Source organism: Ictidomys tridecemlineatus, chromosome 2 (assembly GCF_052094955.1).
Source record: "Ictidomys tridecemlineatus isolate mIctTri1 chromosome 2, mIctTri1.hap1, whole genome shotgun sequence".
NCBI lineage: Eukaryota > Metazoa > Chordata > Mammalia > Rodentia > Sciuridae > Ictidomys > Ictidomys tridecemlineatus.
In genome coordinates this window covers 52,794,260-52,814,546 of record NC_135478.1, presented here as the reverse complement: position 1 = coordinate 52,814,546, position 20,287 = coordinate 52,794,260, and the positions used below count along the sequence as shown (strand labels likewise).

Below are 20,287 nucleotides of genomic sequence, written 5' to 3'. Positions count from 1 at the left end.
TATATTTGGTACAGGTGATTTTCCAGCAAAGTGAGGCTAGACCCAGTCCGGTCAATCATTCTGTATATGTGAAGTAAGCACCTATAGTGTGATAACTATTCATTGTCTCTGCCAGAATCTGATTGGGTATCAGGAAGTGGGCAGGAGACATTAAACATACACTTTACCTTCCCACAAATTGCCCGTTTTGTCATTGTGGCTTGTAGGATTAGGGTAGGACTTGGAACACTGTACTTGAAGTTCCTAAGCCAACTGTTCCAAGAAGGTAAGGGGAAGAGAATGAGGACGACATGCAGCCATTCAACAAAAACTGAGCTCCTCCCGTAGGCCAGACACAGTGCTGAGTCCCCAGCAGGCATGTTGAAAGAAGGACCACCTCCCTTCCCCCATGGAGCATCCATAGCTGAATATCAAGTACAGACGTGAAATCCACCGACTTGACATCCTCATCATCATCACCCTGCTTGCCCCAGGCACAAGCCCCAATTCTTTTTTTAACTTATAACTGTCCCATTATTTTTCCTCATTCAAAAAAAAAATTCCACTACAATGCAAGCTGCACAGGCTACTCCAGCTCTCCAGATGTTGTGTAGTTTAGTTGATGGATCAGTTGTGGGTGATGGGAGCAGGGTTTGCCTGAACATGCTCCGAATTCATCATCTTATATTTTGGAAGAAGTAAAGAGGAAAAGAGAAGTAATAGTAATCAAAACAGGAAACCAAAAAGGCCAAAGAACATCATGACCCCAGGTAGGTGGAGAGCCTCTTGGTGGGAATTGGGGAAGAACTGTGTGCCCTGGAGAATCTGGGCAGGTGCTCAATGCTGCTTCTGGAAGCTTATAGTCCTGGTGATCCAGATCCTGGACTTTGCTTTTTTCTTCTCACTTTTAGACCCAAGGACAGGCCTATTTCTCAAACCCACAGTTTCAAATTCCACCATCTCCTACAGAATCAGTATCCATTTTAACAAAAGCCATACTTTTCTGATGGCTGAACCCATCCACCATTAAACATCTTACGGGAAAGTTCTTTACAGCCAAAAGTCCTCCCCCAATCTGTCCTAGGGGCTGAAAAGCATTTGAATTAAGACTTACCAGCTCCTGCTCTAGGTATACACAATTGTGCAAAGAGACATTTATGTCCTCTGCTGAGAAGCCAGTCCTTTATGTCCTTTGCTCAGAGAAAAGAGGACGATATGAGGATATCAAAGGTAGACAGGACTGTTTTATTCCATATCACATTACAATCATCTTAAACAGAGGCAGGGCATAGACCTGGTTCTGTCAAATCTCCTCACTCTCCCCAGGACCTAGAAGCATGCTAGGATTGTAGGAGTTAAGTCACCTTTTATTGGCAGAAGTTGGGCCAACGCACTTGTATGGCTCCTGGACTCCTGAATTTCCTTCAATTCAGGCCCCAGACACAGGCGCAAAGCAGCCAAGAGCAAATGCTGGTAGAAATATCATCCCTTGACCTCCAGCTTTAGAGGAAGTCCTGGAGAAGCCCTTAGGTGTTTTAACCCATAACATCTGTGTTACAAAAACCTAGAACCACCATGTTCCTCTTTGGGACAGAATAAAATAACCCCTGCTATCGGACAGTGGAGTGAGGATATTGTTTCACAGATGTAAATATGCAGTGCCAAAAAGTCAGGCAGGCCCTCTTCAGGTCTGAGCTTCCAAGAAATCGAACGCATCCATCTGACAAGACATTTACAGAGCCTCAGAGCCTAGTCTGTGTCAGGTCTGAGCTGAACACAAAGCCAGCTGGGTTAAGTGAACTCTCCATGCCTGGCTTTTGGGTCCCAGAGAGCCCTCTCAGTCATATTAATTCTACATTCATCTTGCTTTTCTCACAGCCCCACACTCCAAGGGCTATGAACAGTTCTCTTGTGAAAACAGAAGACGATTACTTCATTGGAAGGGAGCGATTTAGCATTTCCATCTCTCAAATTGGGCCGGAACTGGCACACAAGCCTCGGAAGATCAGCACAGGGACCTGTCCAACTCAGTTCCCCATCAGGCCTCCTTTTTCACAAAACTAGAAGAGGATGTATTTTCAGCATAGCTTAAAATGATCATCATGATTAGAAAGCTACTTCAGTGTACTGAGTCTTTAGAAGCCAAAATACGTTTATCTTTAACATGATCATATAATCTATAGGGGTGTTTGGAGGGTTGAGTTGAGTTTTTTTTTTTTCCCCCCTTAAGAACTGGGCTTCCAACCTTAGAAATTATACTTGGCTTCTCTGCCTGCACCCGGGGTTTGATAGCAAACTGGCATCCTTTCCTGAGCTAACTAGCTGTGTGGTCCTCCTAAGCACTGTTAGAAAACTGCCACAGATCCCTCTTAAAGCAGTGCCTCCTTGGTGGCTACGTGAGCTCTGGAACCAGACAGTGAACAATGCCGATAAGGTGCCTTAGATGAAAGGGACTTTCCTAAAGCCACCAATAACCACTTGCTTTCCTTTAAAGACATGGAACAATGTGACACCGATCCCAGAAACCTTTTAAAATATAGCTAGGCCTTTTTACAATGCTGATATCAAGAATTAGATCTCACGCCTGTAAATACCAACTAGCCACATCAGATCAGGATTTTCCTGTGAGCAATTAGCACATTGCTGGTGTCCTAAATGGATGTACATCAGAATCAGGTTACATTAGATGATACAATGCTCCAATTGTATATTGTGTGTATCTTACAAGTGAAGTCGACATAACATTGTATTTTAAATCTATTGGTTTTAATGATAAAAATACATTCTTATTGAAAATAATACATTGACATTGAAAAACAAAACAAAAAACACAACAGAAATTTCCTAGTCCCACACCTTCTAATCTCACGCTCCTCCCCAAAGGTAGCCCATCTTTAATGGCTTGATCCATTTCCTTTTTTATGACCCTTTAACAAGCAAAAACTGTTTTTTTGGGGTGTTTTTTTTTTCAGTCTTTAAAGCAATGCAATAAATTTGCTGGATCCCCCCCCCTTTCAATCTCTTTCAAAAGCAGCAAGAAAGAAAACAATAAATGTCACTTAAGATTTCTCTCCACCGTGAGGTGTTGAAGATTAGAAACTGCTTTTTTGTGTTTTTTTTTTTAATGAAGTGATTCAAGGTAGGCCATTGCCAATGTGAGAGATCTTACGTATGCTATAATGCTATAATCGGGTTTTTGTTAATTCATTCGTTCTCCTGCAATTAGGGTTCTCCGTAGCATGTAAACTATAGACAGAAATACGCCAAGCTACAGGTGTTCCGTGGACTGCCGAGAAAGGAAGGGTGTGCGTGGCTGTCTCCATGAATAGACCCTCCTTAGATGGGGAAGTCATTTAAAAGAGAACACATGTGAAGTCATTGTCGCTTGAAACTGATTACAGCCTTCAATTTTCTTTTTTCACTGGCCTCTCAGAAAAAATGTCTCTTCCACCTGCTGCCATCTGAACACTGAATTGGTCTTTTCCTACTTTGTTTTAATAGAACCAGGATTGCATTTGAAGTTAAGCTGCAAAAAACCAGTCGATCAACAGATTTTCGAGTCCCACAGTCAATATGCACCATGTTTAATGTTATGGTTGATGCCAAAGCTCAATCAACAAAACTTTGCAGTATGGAAATGGGCCAAGAGGTAAAAAAAAAAAAAAAAAAAACAGATTTTTTTTTTCTGTCTCCATTGATCATGTAGAAGAAAACTTCACAAATTCCTTCTATCCACTCTAATCTGATAGTTTTAGAAATATACTCTGATCATTTGTAGATTAAATCGTGGATGAGTGTTCAGTATCTGTCAAGTAAATTTCCAAGGCATGTGCTGATGAGATTGCCAGTCGCTTGGAAGTGATTCTTGGCTGGAGCCAGGGTGGTCGTAAGGTTTCTTAAAGCTAAATGACGTTTGATGACCTTATTTATTAGGCTGATATCTCCAAAAGATCTGCGTTTGCCAGCATGCAAGTCATTTTCATGTTCGAAGTGCATGTTAGCACTTGGAACATCTGGACAGCAGGAGAGCTCTTTCTTATATCGAGCAACTCCTCGGGAGTATAACTTTAGCTCTTGCTGCTAATCCAATCCCCAGCCAGCAGGTTCTGAATGTCCAAAACAATTGCAGGCTTTCAATTTTCTATAGATTCGCATGGATTGTGAATCTTCCCTGACCAAAAGTTTTCGTCCTTTGCTAAGTTTCCAACTCCAAAGTGGTATTTAAAATGTAAAGGCGAAGGAAACAGCAACTCAGGCTTGATTAGAGATATCATGATCATTTTTCTCCGATGGCCTTAAGCCAGCTAGATATTCATATACCAATTTAGAATTAATTCAGAAACATTTCTGGCAACTGTGTGTTGTTGCCAATTGGCATAAATTGCTCCTAAATCAGATCTTTCGATACCAGCCTTCCATGCTCAGAATTTTTACTAAATTATATTTGCTCCCTATTTGTTATTTATTTTCTCTTTCGGCACCTTCCATTTTTAAATGTGGGTTGGTGGTATTCTCTTTCTGGCAAGATTTTCTTCAACCTTGTATCCCCTACAAGCGTGCTTCCTTAGCCACCCCCTGCTAACTTCTGCTCCTGTCTGATTCTGAGCCTTTCTCAGGGAGTAGGTTCTAGGTCTCAGAGTCAAATGCAGAGGCCCATAGTTCTCTTTCCCAGCCCTATTTGCTGCATATGAATGATCTCCAGCCGTGGTCCTCAAATTCCGTGGGGCCTCACACTTATCCAGAGAGCTTCTTAAGACTCACATTGTTGGATCCCATCTGGAGCATTTCTGCAAGGGTCTGGGGTGTGACATAAGAATCCACACTCCTGATACCGGGCCTTGCTGATCCTGTAGTTCCAGAGATCCCACTTTGACAACCATTGTTTTGGAGGCTCAGTTTCCAAAATTGAGTTCACAAGAAGGACTAAGACACTTAGCTAGTCCCCTGGGGGAAGGCCTGTGTTGGATATCCAACCACCTGGATTCTTGCCCTGGTTGCTCTGCAAACTGGAGTTGGACAAGTCAGTCTGCTACTTTAGGGCTCAGTTTCCTCATCTGTAAAATGATAGCACTATTCTAGTTTTAGCCAGCTTGTTTTTAGCTGCAGAATTTGGTTTTTCAAACCTTATGGAGACAGCCAGCCTATGAAACTAAAAATAGAGCTGCTCTGGATGATGGGGAGAGAGAGGTGGGGAAAGAAAAGGATACCCCAGCTGGTGACTCCTCTCTACCTCTTCACCCCCACATCCCACCTGAGCTTCTCTGGGGGGCCCTCAATACTCTCAGGCTTCACAGAGCCTTGTTTCAAGAAATCTCTAAAATTCATTAAAATTCCTTTGAGCTGGATGTGGTGGCTCATGCCTTTAATCCCTGCGGCTCTGGAGGCTGAGGCAGGAGGATCTCCAGTTCAAAGCCAGCCTTAGCAAAACTAGGCGCAAAGCAATTCAGTGAGACCCTGTTTCTAAATAAAATACAAAATAGGGCTGGGGATGTGGCTCAGGGGTTGAATTCACCTGAGTTCAATCCTCAGTACCAAAAAAAAAAAAAAATTCAGTTTATACTTTCCAGAATGTTGTTCCTCCTGAACTTTTTTCCCTTGGAGTTGCTGCTGCTTTTTATTTAATTGAGATATAATCCCCATAAAATTTTCCCTTTTAAAGTAGATAATTCAACAGGTTCAGTATATTCACAAAGTTGAACTGCCATCACTATCATCAATTTTAGGAACATTTTCATCATTCCAGAAAGAATCCAAGTACCCATTTAGTCATCACTGTACCCCTTCCCTTCCCAGCCCGAGGTAATCACCAGCCTACTCTGCATAGACGTGCCTACTTCTAAGGATTTTCCTATTCTGGACATTTCATAGGTGTGGCCTTGGGTGCCTGGCTTCTTTCACTTAGCATAAAGTTTGAAAAATTAATTCATGTTGTAGCATGTATTGTTCCTTCCTACTTATGACTCCATCGAGTAGATATACCACATTTGTTTATCTATCCATCAGCCAGTGGACATCTGAGTTGTTTCTACTTTTAGCTATTACAAATAATTCTGCTATGCAGGTTCACGTGCAGTGTTTCTTGAACCTATGTTTTCAGCTGTCTTGGGTATATATCTAGGAAGAGAATCACTGGATCATAAGGTCAATGTGTGTGTGTGTGTGTGTGTGTGTGTGTGTGTGTGTGTGTGTGTATGTGTGTGTTACTGGGAATTGAACACAGGGGCACTCTACCACTGAGTCACATGCCCAGCCCAGAGTCTTGCTGAGTTGCTGAGGCTAACCTCAAACTTATGATCCTCCTGCTTCATCCTCCTGAATTGCTGGAATTTCAGGCATTTGCCACTGTGCCCAGCCTGTTTAACTTTTTAAGGAAGAGCCAAACTGTTTTCTAAAGTGGCTATACCATTTTATATTCTCACAAGCGATGTACATACAAGAAATCCAAATTTTCTACACGATTTTTTTTTTTGGTACCAGGAATTGAACTTGGGGTCACTCTACCACTGAGCCACCTCCCCAGCCCTATTTTGTATTTTATTTAGAGACAGGGTCTCACTGAATTACTTAGGGCCTTGCTTTTGCTGAGGCTGACTCTGAACTGGTGATCCTCCTGCCTTAGCCTCCCAAGCCACTGGGATTACAACTTAGGAGGCTGAGGCAGGAGGATCTCAAGTTTTAGGCCAGCCTCAGTAACTTAGTGAGGCCCTAAGAAACTTAGGGAGACCCTTTCTCAAAATGAAAAAATAAAAATTGATGGGGTGGGCATTTTACATTTTAATGGAAAAATAAATATTTAAGATGGAAAAGTATGGTTAATAAATGTCACAGCAGCTGCCTTTAGATGAGACATTATTCCCATGTGGAAATTCAGGAAGGGATCTTAAAATTGGAGATTACATCACCTTGACAGCTTTTAGTTGTGGAGGGAGACGGAATCTGGGTGGTGGTGATCAAAAACTAGATCTGTAATATGGACTTACTCTCTGCACTCACAAAATACAAGCTACTTAAAAAATTTTAGGCCAATCTCATTTCTCAAAATGAAAACATGTAGCTCAGTGATAGAGCGCCCCTGGGTTAAATTCCCAATAACCCCCCCAGAATTGGGGTACATATTAACTTCTGGATGTAAGACTAGAAAGTTGTCTTGAGTTTAGCCAAATAGGAACATTCCAATGCCTCTTTATGGACATTGTTCTATTTGATACTGTAGAAAGGATTACATGTATTTTCCCCCAAGCTACTCAATGTTTTTTAATGAAAACAATAACTGAGGCTTTTCTCAGTTTTTTTTTTTCCAATATAATACAGAGAAAGAGATGGAGAAAGGGAGAGAGAGAGAGACCAACTACATGTTTTCATTAAAGGTCCATCCAATACTGCATTATAATCAATGGCTCTTATCCAAAGGATATGGTTTTTCATAGCCATATTATAAAGACCTACCATGATATTTCTCCTGAGTATAAAGGAATCAGAGATACTTAAATGACCAGCTTGTGGGAGCAAGGTCCCTTCTGAGCTTAGAAAGCCAAGCATCTGAGAATACACAGGAGGAAACCAGAAAAGATTGTACTTCCTCGAGTGATTTGGAGCCATAGCTGTGACTTTGAGTAGACCCTCGATGGAAATCCCATGAAAATGGTCTTTCCTCCTTTCCTCGTTTTACAGAATGGAGATACTCATCTTCAAAGTAAAAATGATTTGTTAAAACCAGTTGACCAAGGATGACTGAAAACATCCTAAAATGAGGATAAGAATAGCTGAAAACCCCATTTTTTTAAAGTAGCTTGTATTTTGTGAGTGCTGGAGAGGAATCCCATATTAGAGATCTAGTTTTTGATCCTGGATTCCACCACCCGGATTCCGTCTCCCTCCACTACTAGAAGCTGCAAGGTGATGTAATCTCCAATTTTAAGATCCCTTCCTGAATTTCCGCATGGGGATAATGTCTCATCTAAAGGCAGCTGCTGTGACATTTGTTAACCATACTTTTCCATCTTAAATATTTATTTTTCCATTAAAATTTGTGAAGTACCAATAGAGAGGAAATTGTGTATTAAATAGTTTCTCACTTGGTCTAGTGTGTTTTCGTCTCGTTTCCAAGGTCAGATGGTCTTAACAGAAAGACAACATACACACAATCTGTTCCATGACAAGGCAAAATGTGCAGCACAGGAAGTCAAGTGGAATGTTTTTCACGTCGTGATTGTGAATTTGCAGCAACTTAGCCTGTCGGAAGCAAAAGTGAACTCCGCAAACTTTCCACTCCATTGGAAATTTGTAGTTCCTTTGATAGCTCCCGCGATGATGGAGGGCCCCAGGGTAGAATTTAGGGTTATAGTAAAGTGAATCCAAGAAGGCTAGCAGAGACAGCTGGAAAATGGGGAAATGGAACTGGTGTGGTGGTGCACGCCTGTCATCCCAGCAGCTCAGGAGGCTGAGGCAGGAGAATCAAAGGAGTTCAAAGCCAGCCTCAGCAACTTAGCAAGGTACTAAGCAACTCAACGAGACCTGTCTCTAAATAAAATATAAAAAGGACTGGGGATGTGGCTCAGTGGTTAAGCATCCTAGATTCAATCCCCCGAACCCCATACCAAATAAACGAGGCGGGCCAGCAGAATGGGAAAGAGCCTTCTATCAGAATGCAGATAGAACTGGACAATCAAATTACAGGGGTTTGGTGACAAGAGAATCTGGTAGCAGTGATGGTAACTAGAAGATGCCTTTATGCTAGAACTGTGTATCTCCCTAGAAAGAGCAGACTGAAGGCAGAGTCCTGTTGCTTCAGAAAAGCAAACCAGCCAAACAAGTCTCATATATCATAAAAAATCTGGCAAAGGGGATTCATGCATTTTGTAATCGCTCCAAAAGGAATAGGAGCTGTTTTGATATTTATCCCTTTGCTACTTGATTAGCAAAGTAATTAATACCCTGGCCTACTATCTTCCCAAAGTAAATTTTACTTTAATTAAAATATAATTTGCATACAATAAAGTGTATAGATTTTAGATGAGTTTTGAGACGTGTGCCAACCCATGAAACCACCATGCTGACTAGGAGTGGTTGGACCTCAGTAATGACACTGCCACACAGCACTTGGGAGTTTCTAAACCAGATTCCCATATATGGCTTGGTGACTTGATTAGGTGAATCTGATTTCTACATTCATAGCAGTGATGATTCTAGTTCTGTAGCAGAGATAATAAAATAGACCCAGAAGTAATTGCCATGTTCAAGTTTCCACTGGAAGTAAGAGACAGAATACTCAGATCAGGACACTTCTCAAGCAGGAAAATGAAAGGAAGGAAAGAAGGTAGGTTCATTATAACAGGAGAAAAGTGAATATCTGTAAAGAGCAAGTTTGGCATGGAAAAAAATTGAAGGTAGGAGAGGTTCCCATAATCACAGTGTCCCCAACCTGCCTCCATATGAAAGGACTTGAGGTCCCCCAGCTCCTGAACAGAAAGCATGATTCTCTTGGCTAAAAGAATGACATCATTAACTCCTCACACCAAGACCTGTAATCTTTCTCTTTGTATTTATCCCTTCAGCCAAGTTTCTCAAGAGAATATTTTGATTCTCAATGATGTTCTTTGCTTGGTTAGAAACCCCTCAGTTAGTATTTCATAATGTATCATTTTGCACACAGCTAGCTTCTCTGGCTTACTTTAAATCCCATAATTAATTTAATAAATGTGACTCATTTCTAGCAATGCAAAGAAAACCTAGCAGAGTGAAGCAGTCACATGGGGAAGGAAAGTCAAGATGTGATTCTGGATCTTATCTCAAAGACCTAAAAATGAATTTGGAGCCCCGTCAATATTCCTGAATTCTTTTGCTCCTGACATCTTTCTTTGTGTTTCTCGCACAGAATTCTGCAGATCAGTTTTCTGCATTTAGCTTCAGGTTTATGCTACTGACAAGTAAATCCTTTCTTGAATCTAGCAATCGAGCCACCTCAGTTCTGATTCACCAGGACTGTGCAAACAGGGTTTGGGGTTTGGTTTTTCCTCTAATCAACTAAAACGAGGAGGAGGGTGATACATGATAAGATCCTCTCACCCCATCAGCTATTCAGTGACAAACGGAACAAATAATAACTTTTGAGCTGAAATTACAGTTGACAATATGTTTTCACATCTAGAACCTCACTAGGTCTTTAAAACAGACCTATGTGTTGAAGAACCTGAGTACCAGGAAAGGGTTTGGGCACTGTATTTTTTGAATAATAGGACAGACTGGCTAAGAATCTTTCTTCTTATATATTTTTTTTATTCTTGATAGGTTGGCACATACTGTACATGTTTACGAGGCACATGGGGAATTTTGATAGGAATATACACCATGTAATGATCAAATCTGGGTATTTAACATAGCCCCTGCCTTAAATGTGTGTGTGTGTGTGTGTGTGTGTGTGTGTGTGTGTGTGTGTGTGTGAGATGGGAACATTCAAAATCTTCTCTTCTATTTTGAAATACAGATCTAAAAATCTAGGTACAGTGTCTTCTCATTCCCATTCCAAAAATCAGTAAGAAGAGGGACTCCCTCCTCATATTGGTCCTAGGTCATGGTATTATCTGTTTTGCTTTGTTTTTTACAGATAAGGAAACTGAGCTAGATTTTTGTAGGAAACGTGACTTCTCAACTTGGCACCGGGACTTCCAATGACAAAAAGACCTCACATATCTTTATTCATTCTCAGTGATTCTGACTGCCAGTTATTAGAATATCAAATCCCATTCCTATGGTTTATTATCTGTATGTTTTCATAGCTTCCTTTTTTTATTTTGGATGGTTTATTTAATTATTTTTATTTTTTCATGTGTCCTTCTTGTCCTAATTTTCATTTGCATTGTTCCTTTGTTTTTTTTTCTGTTCCTAATTAATCATCCTCTGAAAGTTTGCTAAAGAGTGGGTAAGTGCGTTTTCCTTTCCAAATAGCAATGTTTTGCATTGTTTCTTTTTTTGTGTGTGTTAAGGAAAGACAGAATAATTGAAATGGATAGTAAATTGATCTAATAAATGTCAAGGAGCTGGCATCTCATATTTTGCATTGAAATCGCTTTTCCTTTTTCCCTGGCATGTATGGCAGATTTTTTTTGTTGTTTGTGTGGGGGTTTGTTTTCCCATTGCTATTTAAATGTAATCGACAGCCACAGTTAGAGAACTTGAAAAAATTCAGCCACTGTCTCAGAAGTTCTCGGTCTGGATCTGCCTAGGCTTGAATGGAGGAAATGGGTCACTTGCCACAGAGTTCACTGTTACGTTGCCAGGACACAGATTCCACATCTGTAGATAAAAGTGGGCAGCTGCATGGCATGAACCCAAATCACCTGAAGGTTTCAGAACAATTTTTGCAAAACCAGTGTGTTGGTCAAATTCCCTTTGGATGGATCCAGTTCTATAAGCCACAATCTCCCCTGACCCCAGCAGTTTCCCAGAGATAATTTTCATCTCCTTTATTAGATTATTGTGGCATCTGGCTTTGGAAAATCCAGATCCACACACTGTCAGGCTGTTAAGCCACCCATGCACGTTATTGGTAAATCTGTATGTGTGTTTACATAGAGACATCTAAAGCCCTGGGTGAAACATAATGAGCCTGGTCATCTTTTAAAGAGTTTCAGATCTCTCTCCATTAAAGACCTGGAGTGAGAATCTTATAGATGCTCCTGGAACTATGGAAGTAAACTGGGTTTGCAGGCCAGGCTTTATTTATAAATTGTGTAGTCTAAAATTACCGGTGGCCAGGCTCAGGGGGCATACAGCTGTAAGACCCAGGGGCTCAGGAGGCTGAGGCAGGAGGATCGAGAGTTCAAAGGCAGCCTCAGCAATTTAAGCAACTCCGTGAGACCCTATCTCTAAATAAAATACAAAATAGGTCTGGGGATGTGGTTCAGTGGTTGAGTGCCTCTGGGTTTAATTCTCTATATAAATAAATAATTATTTTACATATATTATAATATTACATATATCATATATACATATATATTATACATATATACACATATATTATAATATATATATATATATTACAGTGGATGTCATGCCGTCCCAAACATGCTAATTTTTTTTTCTGTGTTCCTTAGCATCAATACCATTCAAAAATAGACGAACTAATCGAAGAAACGGTTAAAGAAATGATAACACTCTTGGTGGCAAAGGTAATCAGCCTCTGGTGAAATGCTTCCTTATAATCAGGCTTTGTTCATAGCTTCATTTCCATTAAAATGTAGCTCATTAAATAAATTTTTTAAAAAAAAGTTGAACCGGAGACTTGTATCTCTCAGGAAACAAGATTGCACACCACCCAGCCGCAGCTCCAAATGATTTTCCGATGATTGCAAGCCGCGTGAAGATAAATTGATCAAGTGGCATATGTTAACTTAATAAGAATTTGTCCCCAAACGTTGCATGAGGTTATACGGGAAATGTTTGTTTTTTTCAGCCCTGACAAAGTTAGATTTTTAAACACAGAAAGTTAAACGGTAATAAGGAATTCTGCCATCACGAAAACCCCTTTTTCTCTAGTTTCACATTCAGTGAGAGTCATAATAAAACATAAAAGTCAGATAAAGCTATTTCAGTCACCCTCATGAATTATAGAATTTTAACTAAGTAATACTGAATGGGAAGACATTTATATTTGCCAGTGCTAAACTTCTGTTTCCCCCAAATTACTGATAAAAGACAAATAAAAATAGATTGGATTAAATGTAGTGCTAATATGTAACGTAAAAACGGCTTTGCGCAGTTTTGGATTTTGAAAAGTGCATTTAATATTATCGCACGCTATGCGCAACGCAATAATATTTTGTCACTTTGCACTTCTGTAACCCTCTATATTTGCAATCACATAATAATGAAGAGAAAGCCGGATAAGTCAAATATTTCTGTGTAGAGGCAGAGCCTCTTCTTTTCTCCGAAGGTGGGAATCAAGTCATAGAATTCCCAAATGAGCCGAGGACTCAGCCCCAGTCTGTACGTGGTAGAAAAATATTGTTCTTTGTCATGAACAATTATGGTTTAAAATAATGATTTTTTTTCTCTTCTGCTGTTTTTTTTTTTTTACTAGTTCGTTACTATCTTGGAAGGAGTCCTGGCAAAATTATCCAGATATGACGAAGGGACCTTGTTTTCTTCTTTTCTGTCATTTACGGTAAGTGAAGAGCTTCTCCTTAGTTGGGGTTGGAGTTTGCAGGTGGGGTGCGGCTGTGCTTCTTCTTTTGGGGGATGTCCATGTGTGTTAATTGAGATAAATTATTGATATGTAATATTAACATAAAGAGAATGATCAGGATGTTTCCTAATGGCAGGTAATCCAACATCATTGCTATTTCTTTTTCTTTTTTCTTTTTTTTTTTTTATTTTGTTGTTGTTACCAGGGATTGTACCCCGGGGCACTGAACCACTGAGCCACCTCCCCAGCCCTTTTTCATGTTTTATTTAGAGATAGGGTCTCACCGAATTGCTTAAGGCCTCACTATATTGCTGAGACTGGCTTTGAATTCTCTATCCTCCTGCCTCGGCCTTCTGAGGTACTGGGATTACAGGTGTGTGCTACCACATCTGGCTCATTGTTGCTATTTCATTTGTGAGTGCACAATATGTGTATGAACACACACACACATCCCTCTATACGTCTGCATCCAAAGAGTTGCCCGACAACACCTGCCTTAGCTATCTCTGGCAAATCACTTTGTGTGGGCCACAGTTTCCTTACCTGTAAATGAGGAAAATTCCCTTTAGAGATTGTACTTGGAAGAGCTGAAGGTCTCACAGTGCTGCAAATAGTTTTAAGTGGTCCTTCCCATATCAGGAATGCTTTCCTTGACTGGATTCATTTGCATGTGAACACCAAGAGGCTTCATGAAGCCGGCTGCCTTTCAGGATAGACCTGCCTGGGCTCACAGCCACGTGCTGCCTGACAGGGCCTCAGTGGTCTCTGCAGACTGGACGTGTGTGTGCTGACTCTGGATGGTTTCATGTATTCATACCAGCCCGGGACTGGGAACCATTTGCATTCACAACCTCGGGAGCAGATGACTTTATAATGTCGAGAGGTTCAATTCTGTGCCAGAATTGGGCTTGGGCAAATTTGAATAGAAAAGGCAACGTATGTCCTGTAGACAGGAGATCATCACTGGAGCAGGCCACTGGAAAAGCTGCTTCAGGGACCCAGTTCTCCACTCTTCCTGCTATCGGGCAGATAGTGCAGCTGCTTGTACCCCTCTCATTTTTGATAGCAGGATTTGACTGGCTCTGAGATATTATAAGACAGACAATCAACTTAGGACCCCCTGTCTGTGGGTCTTTAATTCAGTCTGATTGTCAGAAGGATCTCCCAGATGGGTATTGAATGCAAGAAAAAGCCCATTACAAGGTAGTAGACAGCATACCACCATCTTTGGAAACTAACACCAATTCCATTACCAATATTAACCAGCTGTGTGATTTTGAGAAAGGGTCTCACTCTCTCTGAGCCTGTCATCTGTAAGGGAGTAAGGGGAGGATAGGATCTATAGTCCCGGCTTATAATAGAGCTTATTAAATAGCAGCTATTATTAACAGCAGGTAACTAATATGGTTATTATAATATGCATATAACCTCCAAATTTACCCTATTTTGCTCTTTCACCAGCCCATACTTTAATCTGGCAGAAAACAATTAAAAGTTTCTAGACAGCATCCAGTGCCAAACTTATCTTGATGTGCAACCCTGACCTTCTTAGACATAAGGACTGGATTCAGTCCCAGGAGTGTGAGGACCCGATCCCTGGAGTTTATTGGTGAAGATGGGGTAGGACAGAGAGAGTGACAATAGAAATTCCATCCAATTTCATTCTGCAGAACCAACTTTAATGTGTCGCAGCTAAAAGGAAACCTAGCCATCACACTCCTTTGACAAAGAAATGAAGGCCCCGAAAGGGGGAGTAATTTTTCTGAGGTCACACAGCAATGGGCACAATGGGGACAGGAGCCCATGTCTCCTGCCAGCTTTCCCCCCTCCAGTGAACAGCTTCCTGGAGAGAGTGGGATTCAGCTGGCAATTGCCTGGCACTAGGAGGCAGATGGGCAAAAGAGTGGGGAAGATTCATAAAGAAGGATTCAGGGCACACTAGTGGGAAATATTAGACAATGTTTCATTTCTCCATGAAATCGTAGAAATGGAGAAAAGGGATCCAATAAATGTAACATTTGTGGAAAATGTCACTTTGATCCCTACCTGAGACATGGCTTTTTCTTGAATCTTCCTTTTGGGCAAATGTATTTACTGCCCTAAAATTGAACCCAGTGAAACCTGGAAAACTCCTTTTGTCTTTATGGTCCCCTCTGTCAATCTGCCAAGGGCCCCATCCTCATTTCAGACTTAGCAAGAGGACAGCTGGAAGGTGGTCCGGCATCAGGGGGACGCAGGACAGTCTCCCGGGAGGTTTAGAGACAAAGACCCGGAGTGGCCTCTGCCGGAGTTCTCGGCCTCAAAGTCCCATCCCCTCCTCTCCCTTTCTCTGAGTCACTTTGCAGTCTCGCAGCCTGCCTAGCGGAGGCTCCGTAATGCCGAACACTTGGGTGCCTATTGCTGGGCCTGTAACTTCCCTTCTTAGTGACACTTCTCCCACACACTTGGCCACCTTGGGGCCAAAAGCACCCACTTCTCATTTGCAGCCTATGTTCTCATCTCCTGCCAGGATTCCAGTATTAGAGAAGGCGAGCTGTGCTCAGAGGTGGCACATGGATTCTGAGCTCCTGCCCAAATTTCAGGGGCCTTTCAAGGTTGCCCACAGCCCAGTTGGGTTGACTTCCCAGGAGCGGAGTGGAGGTCAGCAGGACGGGGGCAGAAGGAGCAGGTATCGCAGAAAGAATCTGAAACCCACGCAAGAACCAGCGAGGGGTCCTAGGACCCTGGACCAGCGCCGCAGAGACCCTGCGCACCTACCCACCCACAATGGGCATGATGCCCTTAATCTCGCTCCCATCTCTGATGCCATTCTTCAAGGATTACTGTGCACTTACCACGTCCCCACCTCAGCAGGCCTGCCAAGTATGAGCCATGTGCTCTGCCCCCCAGAAAGCTGACGCGCATCGACAAATATGCCACCCTTTCCCCCTCTTTCTCCTGCTGAGCGCCTCCTTTCCTGGGCGGGCTTGATTTCATGGTCCAAGCCAGACATTTTGGAAAACGTCTGCAGTGGCACCGAGCAGGCAGGAATATTTATTTCTCGTCTCCATCTGCATTGCTTCCTCTCTTGGAGAGGAGTTGGGGGAGGAGGGAGGATGAGATGTGGCTTCCTCGTGCCAGCCCGAGAAGCGCCCAAGCGCACCCTCCTCTCCTCCCTCCGCAGTCTCGGCAGTGGTAGCAGTCTGGGATTTATGGAGGCAGGCGCCTCTCGAACTTTTCAAAGATCAGCCCAGTTGGAAGATGCGATTAGCAAGTATCCGCCCATTTCCGTTGAGTGCAAGATGTGCTTTTGTGTGGGAAGCTCGTTTGGAAAGGTCTGAGTCTTGTGGATAGCCTCGCGCTGTTCTTTTAGGAAGCCAAGAAGGGGGGCGAGCAGGTGCGCAGGTAGCTCTCCCAGAAAGTTCAAACGCTTTCCTCCGTCCTGGCCCAGGCATGAACCAATCAACGAGTTCTGGGATTCACTCACTCACTCACTCATTCGTTCATTCATTCAATCAATCAATCATTCACCAGAACACCATTGTGTCAGGTACCGTGCTAGGCGCTGGGCACAGAGCAATGGGCAGAAAAGATGTTCTCAGTCCTATTAGAGCTTGTATTTAGTAAAGGAGACAGGCAAAAGACAAGAAAAGGATCAAATGGAGGGAAGCATGGGCGAAGGATCTAAGCTGGAGGGCAAGAGAGAGTGGGGAGGGACATGACTTGGTTTAGGAGAATCGTCCAGTATCCCTCCTTTGAGGAGTCCTGAGCTTTAGGAGCCAATCATGGATAAAGAAAAAGGGAGAGGTGGGGTGGCGTGGCACATGCCTGTAATTCCAGCAGCTCTGGAGGCTGAGGCAGGAGGATCACAATTCAAATCCAGCCTTAGCAAAAGTGAGATGGCTAAGCAACTAAGGGAGACCCTGTCTCTAAATAAAATACAAAATAATGCTGAGATGTATGCCCAGTGGTCAGTGCCCCCGAGTTCAATCCCTGGTGTGCCAAAAAAGAGAGAGAGAAAGGGAGAATCTTCTAGAAAGAGAAGCAGCTGTGGCCTCCAGGAGGCAGGCAGGCAGGGAGCATTTTCACAGGATATTTTGCAGGTCACAAAGGGTGTTGGGGGTGGAGACCCCAGCAGAGAGGGCAAAGGTGAAAGACCCGAAAGCTATGATTTATTGAACAGTTCCGGCGAGTCAAATGAAGACCTAGAGTAAGTCAAGAAAGACAGCCCAAAATAGGGAGACCCAGAAGGGAACCCAGCCCTGCCCCTTATCATGGAGCTGGGTGACCTGGAAGAAAGGACATCTCCTTGGCTTAAGATTTCCTTCATGGATAGACGCTGACAGATTAGATGAGTTGGGAAGTCTAAAATAACTACAAGAGTACAGCTCCCATTGCTTAAGTACTTGCTAGGAGCCTGGCACACAGCTAAGTGCTTTAAATGTACATCTTCTGTGGAATCCTCAGAACAATTCCATTCCAACAGTGCTCCTTGGCAAAGAGGAAGCTGAAGCTCAGAGAGGCTAAGCCCCCCAGCTCCTTCCACTCAGCTGCGGAACTTCCTCCACAGAGGGATGAAGATGGAACAGCTGTGTTAGCTGTTCACAGCCCTTAGAAGTGAGCTAGGATCTCCCATCAAGCAAATCCATTCCAGGTGGTCACAAACATCACATAAAAGACACTCAGGACCCGGAGGATGATGCCATTTTAGGACTGTCAGGAGACCAAAACCTACGTTATAGCCAATCTTTATTTTTTTGCGGGGGAGAGGTACCAGGGTTTGAATCCAGGGGCACTCGATTACTGAGCCACACCCCCAGCCCTATTTTGTATTTTATTTAGAGACAGGGTCTCACTGAGTTGCTTAGCACCTCGCTTTTGCTGAGGCTGGCTTTGAACTGGCGAGCCTCCTGCCTCAGCCTCCTGACCACTGGGATGACAGGCGTGTGCCACCGCACCTGGCTCAATCTTAAATCTCAAGTTCTCATTCACCTTTTTTTTCCCCTTTAGCCAGCATTAGAGATGCTTTGTCACTTAGGAATTTTAAAAAGTAGACCTGCTCCTCCTCACTAGAATCAGTAACAAAGGCTGGATTTGTTGTAAATCAACAGCAATGGCTGCTGAAGTCCAGAGATCTTGATGTCATACCTTCCAACAAGACTGTCACCTCCATCAATGTCAGCACAGGATCAAAGGAGTCCCCCTCTGTCCCCAGAACATGCTGATCAGGAAGCCAATGTGGGGTCGAGAGCAGCATGGGTGTTTTTCTCAGATGGTGTTTCACTGGGCTTTGTCTTTGGGGAGTGTCCAGAGTAGGAGATAAGGCTTTGTACAGTGTGGACTGGCAGTGGGTGACAAAGACAGAGAAGGGCTGGTCCACCCTCCAGAAATAACTTCACCAAATTATCAGCCACTGTATTCATGTTGTTCTGGTTGGTTGCTGGTCTACTTCAGACTGGAAGTGCCTGCCTGAGACACTGTACCCAACATTGCACTCATGGCTGGCATTTATAGGCTACTGTGCTAAGGGATGAACATGCATTTTCTCTCTTCAGTTTCAGCCACTCTGTGCAATAGGTTCCATAATGTTCCCCACTTTCCAGATGAGAGATGTTGAGTAATGCATCCGAAGTCACACAGCTACTAAGAAATTGACCCGATTATATTATTATATTGTATATATGTATGAGACCATCATAACCAATTTTTTGCTTATGTATATTTTTATTGGTGTGTTATAATTGACCTAGTTGTTCAGCACCTCACCGTCTGAGTGAAATATTGTGTCTATCTTATGTTTGCTTTGAAAGACATTCTGTTGCCTGCAAATTATAATACAATTATAATACACCAATAAAAATTTATATAAGCAAAAAAAATGTTCTCCTCTATTATGGCTGGAATGATATTCCCCATAAATGCATGGAAACTCATAGATGTAATCTATTAGTAACTCTTCCCTAAATGTTCACCCTAAATGTTCTCCTCTATTATGGCTGGAATGATATTCCCCATAAATTCATGGAAACTCATAGATGTAATCTATTAGTAACTCTTCCCTAGATGGTCCACTACCTGCTATAATTCCTCAGGGAAGGAATTATCTCTTTTTCAAATCTGACCATCAAAATTATTTTATAAGTAATTTATCCACCAGCCAGCCAGTTGTGGAATAACACCAAAGTAATGGACTCACAATATTCTCCACTTCCTTCAGTCCTTTCACCAATCTTCTGTTTTATATGAGCCCGTTGGCCCATGCATGTTTAATGAGTGCCTACTATTTGCTAGATACGGGGGGCTTAGCAATAAATAAGGGAGACAATGCCTCTTATTTACATTTGAGAGAGAGAGAGCTGTTTCCAACAAGAAATTATAAGTGTGATGATATTTGAGAGACAGAGAGAAGTAGCCATTGCAATGGGAATGTAGACCAAAAGGGACCCCATCTCATCTGGGGGGCCACTGAAGGAAATGGCATGGAAGCCGAGACCCACAGGATCAGTAGAATTTTGCCTATCAAAGAAGGAAACCCAAGAGTATTCCAAGGGACCAAAGCCTAGAGAAGAAAGGGAAGGTCTAGTACATTCTGGGAACTCAAAGTGCCTTGGGACCCAAGAACAGGCCACAGCAGAAGGGAAATGTCAGCCATGAGGTTCAAGAGCTACGCGGGACCCTGCTCAGGAAGGAGCTTGCCTATGGTGTGGGATTGAAGGGATTCAAGCAGTAATATTACCAAAATTGATTCCACTGAAGAAGTTCTGAGAGGTCACAGAGAAACTCGCTCCCCAGGATAAGCCAGGACCAGCTTGTGGTCTTCTGATGCTGAAGCTATGAGCCACCATTGGAAGGTGGCTGGGGAGTCACCATGTTTTTCTTCTTTCACAGTGGACCCACCAAAACCCCATGCTCTAGAAAGTAGAGCCATCCAACACTGATCTCCAGTGTCTGGTAGTGATTTCTTTCATCGGCCACTCCCCAGTGTTGTAGGATTTGACATTCACTTTGGGGTCTGTGACAGATTGTTTTATCACCTAGTAGGACACCCTCATTTCCAGTGGCTTCCTTGAAAATGCACTTGACAATTATCACACCTGCTGTCCAGAGCCACCCCGCAGGAACCTCCCCGAAGAAAAAGATACACGT

General features: G+C 42.6%; 1 protein-coding gene across 30 annotated transcripts in view; it reads left to right on the top strand.

Annotated features, from left to right (window-relative positions):
- The window catches only part of Cadps (calcium dependent secretion activator), a 479,644-nt gene that overhangs the window by 393,324 nt on the left and 66,033 nt on the right, over window positions 1-20,287 (top strand). For 17 of the 30 annotated variants that reach the window (XM_078038579.1, XM_078038573.1, XM_078038571.1 and 14 more), the window contains 4 exons: window positions 3,481-3,628; window positions 10,883-10,897; window positions 12,072-12,146; window positions 13,058-13,141. In XM_078038579.1, coding sequence (XP_077894705.1) covers window positions 3,481-3,628; window positions 10,883-10,897; window positions 12,072-12,146; window positions 13,058-13,141 — 322 coding nt within the window. The remainder of the gene's footprint in view (window positions 1-3,480; window positions 3,629-10,882; window positions 10,898-12,071; window positions 12,147-13,057; window positions 13,142-20,287) is intronic. The other 13 variants (XM_078038583.1, XM_078038581.1, XM_040289630.2 and 10 more) reach the window with 1 other exon arrangement.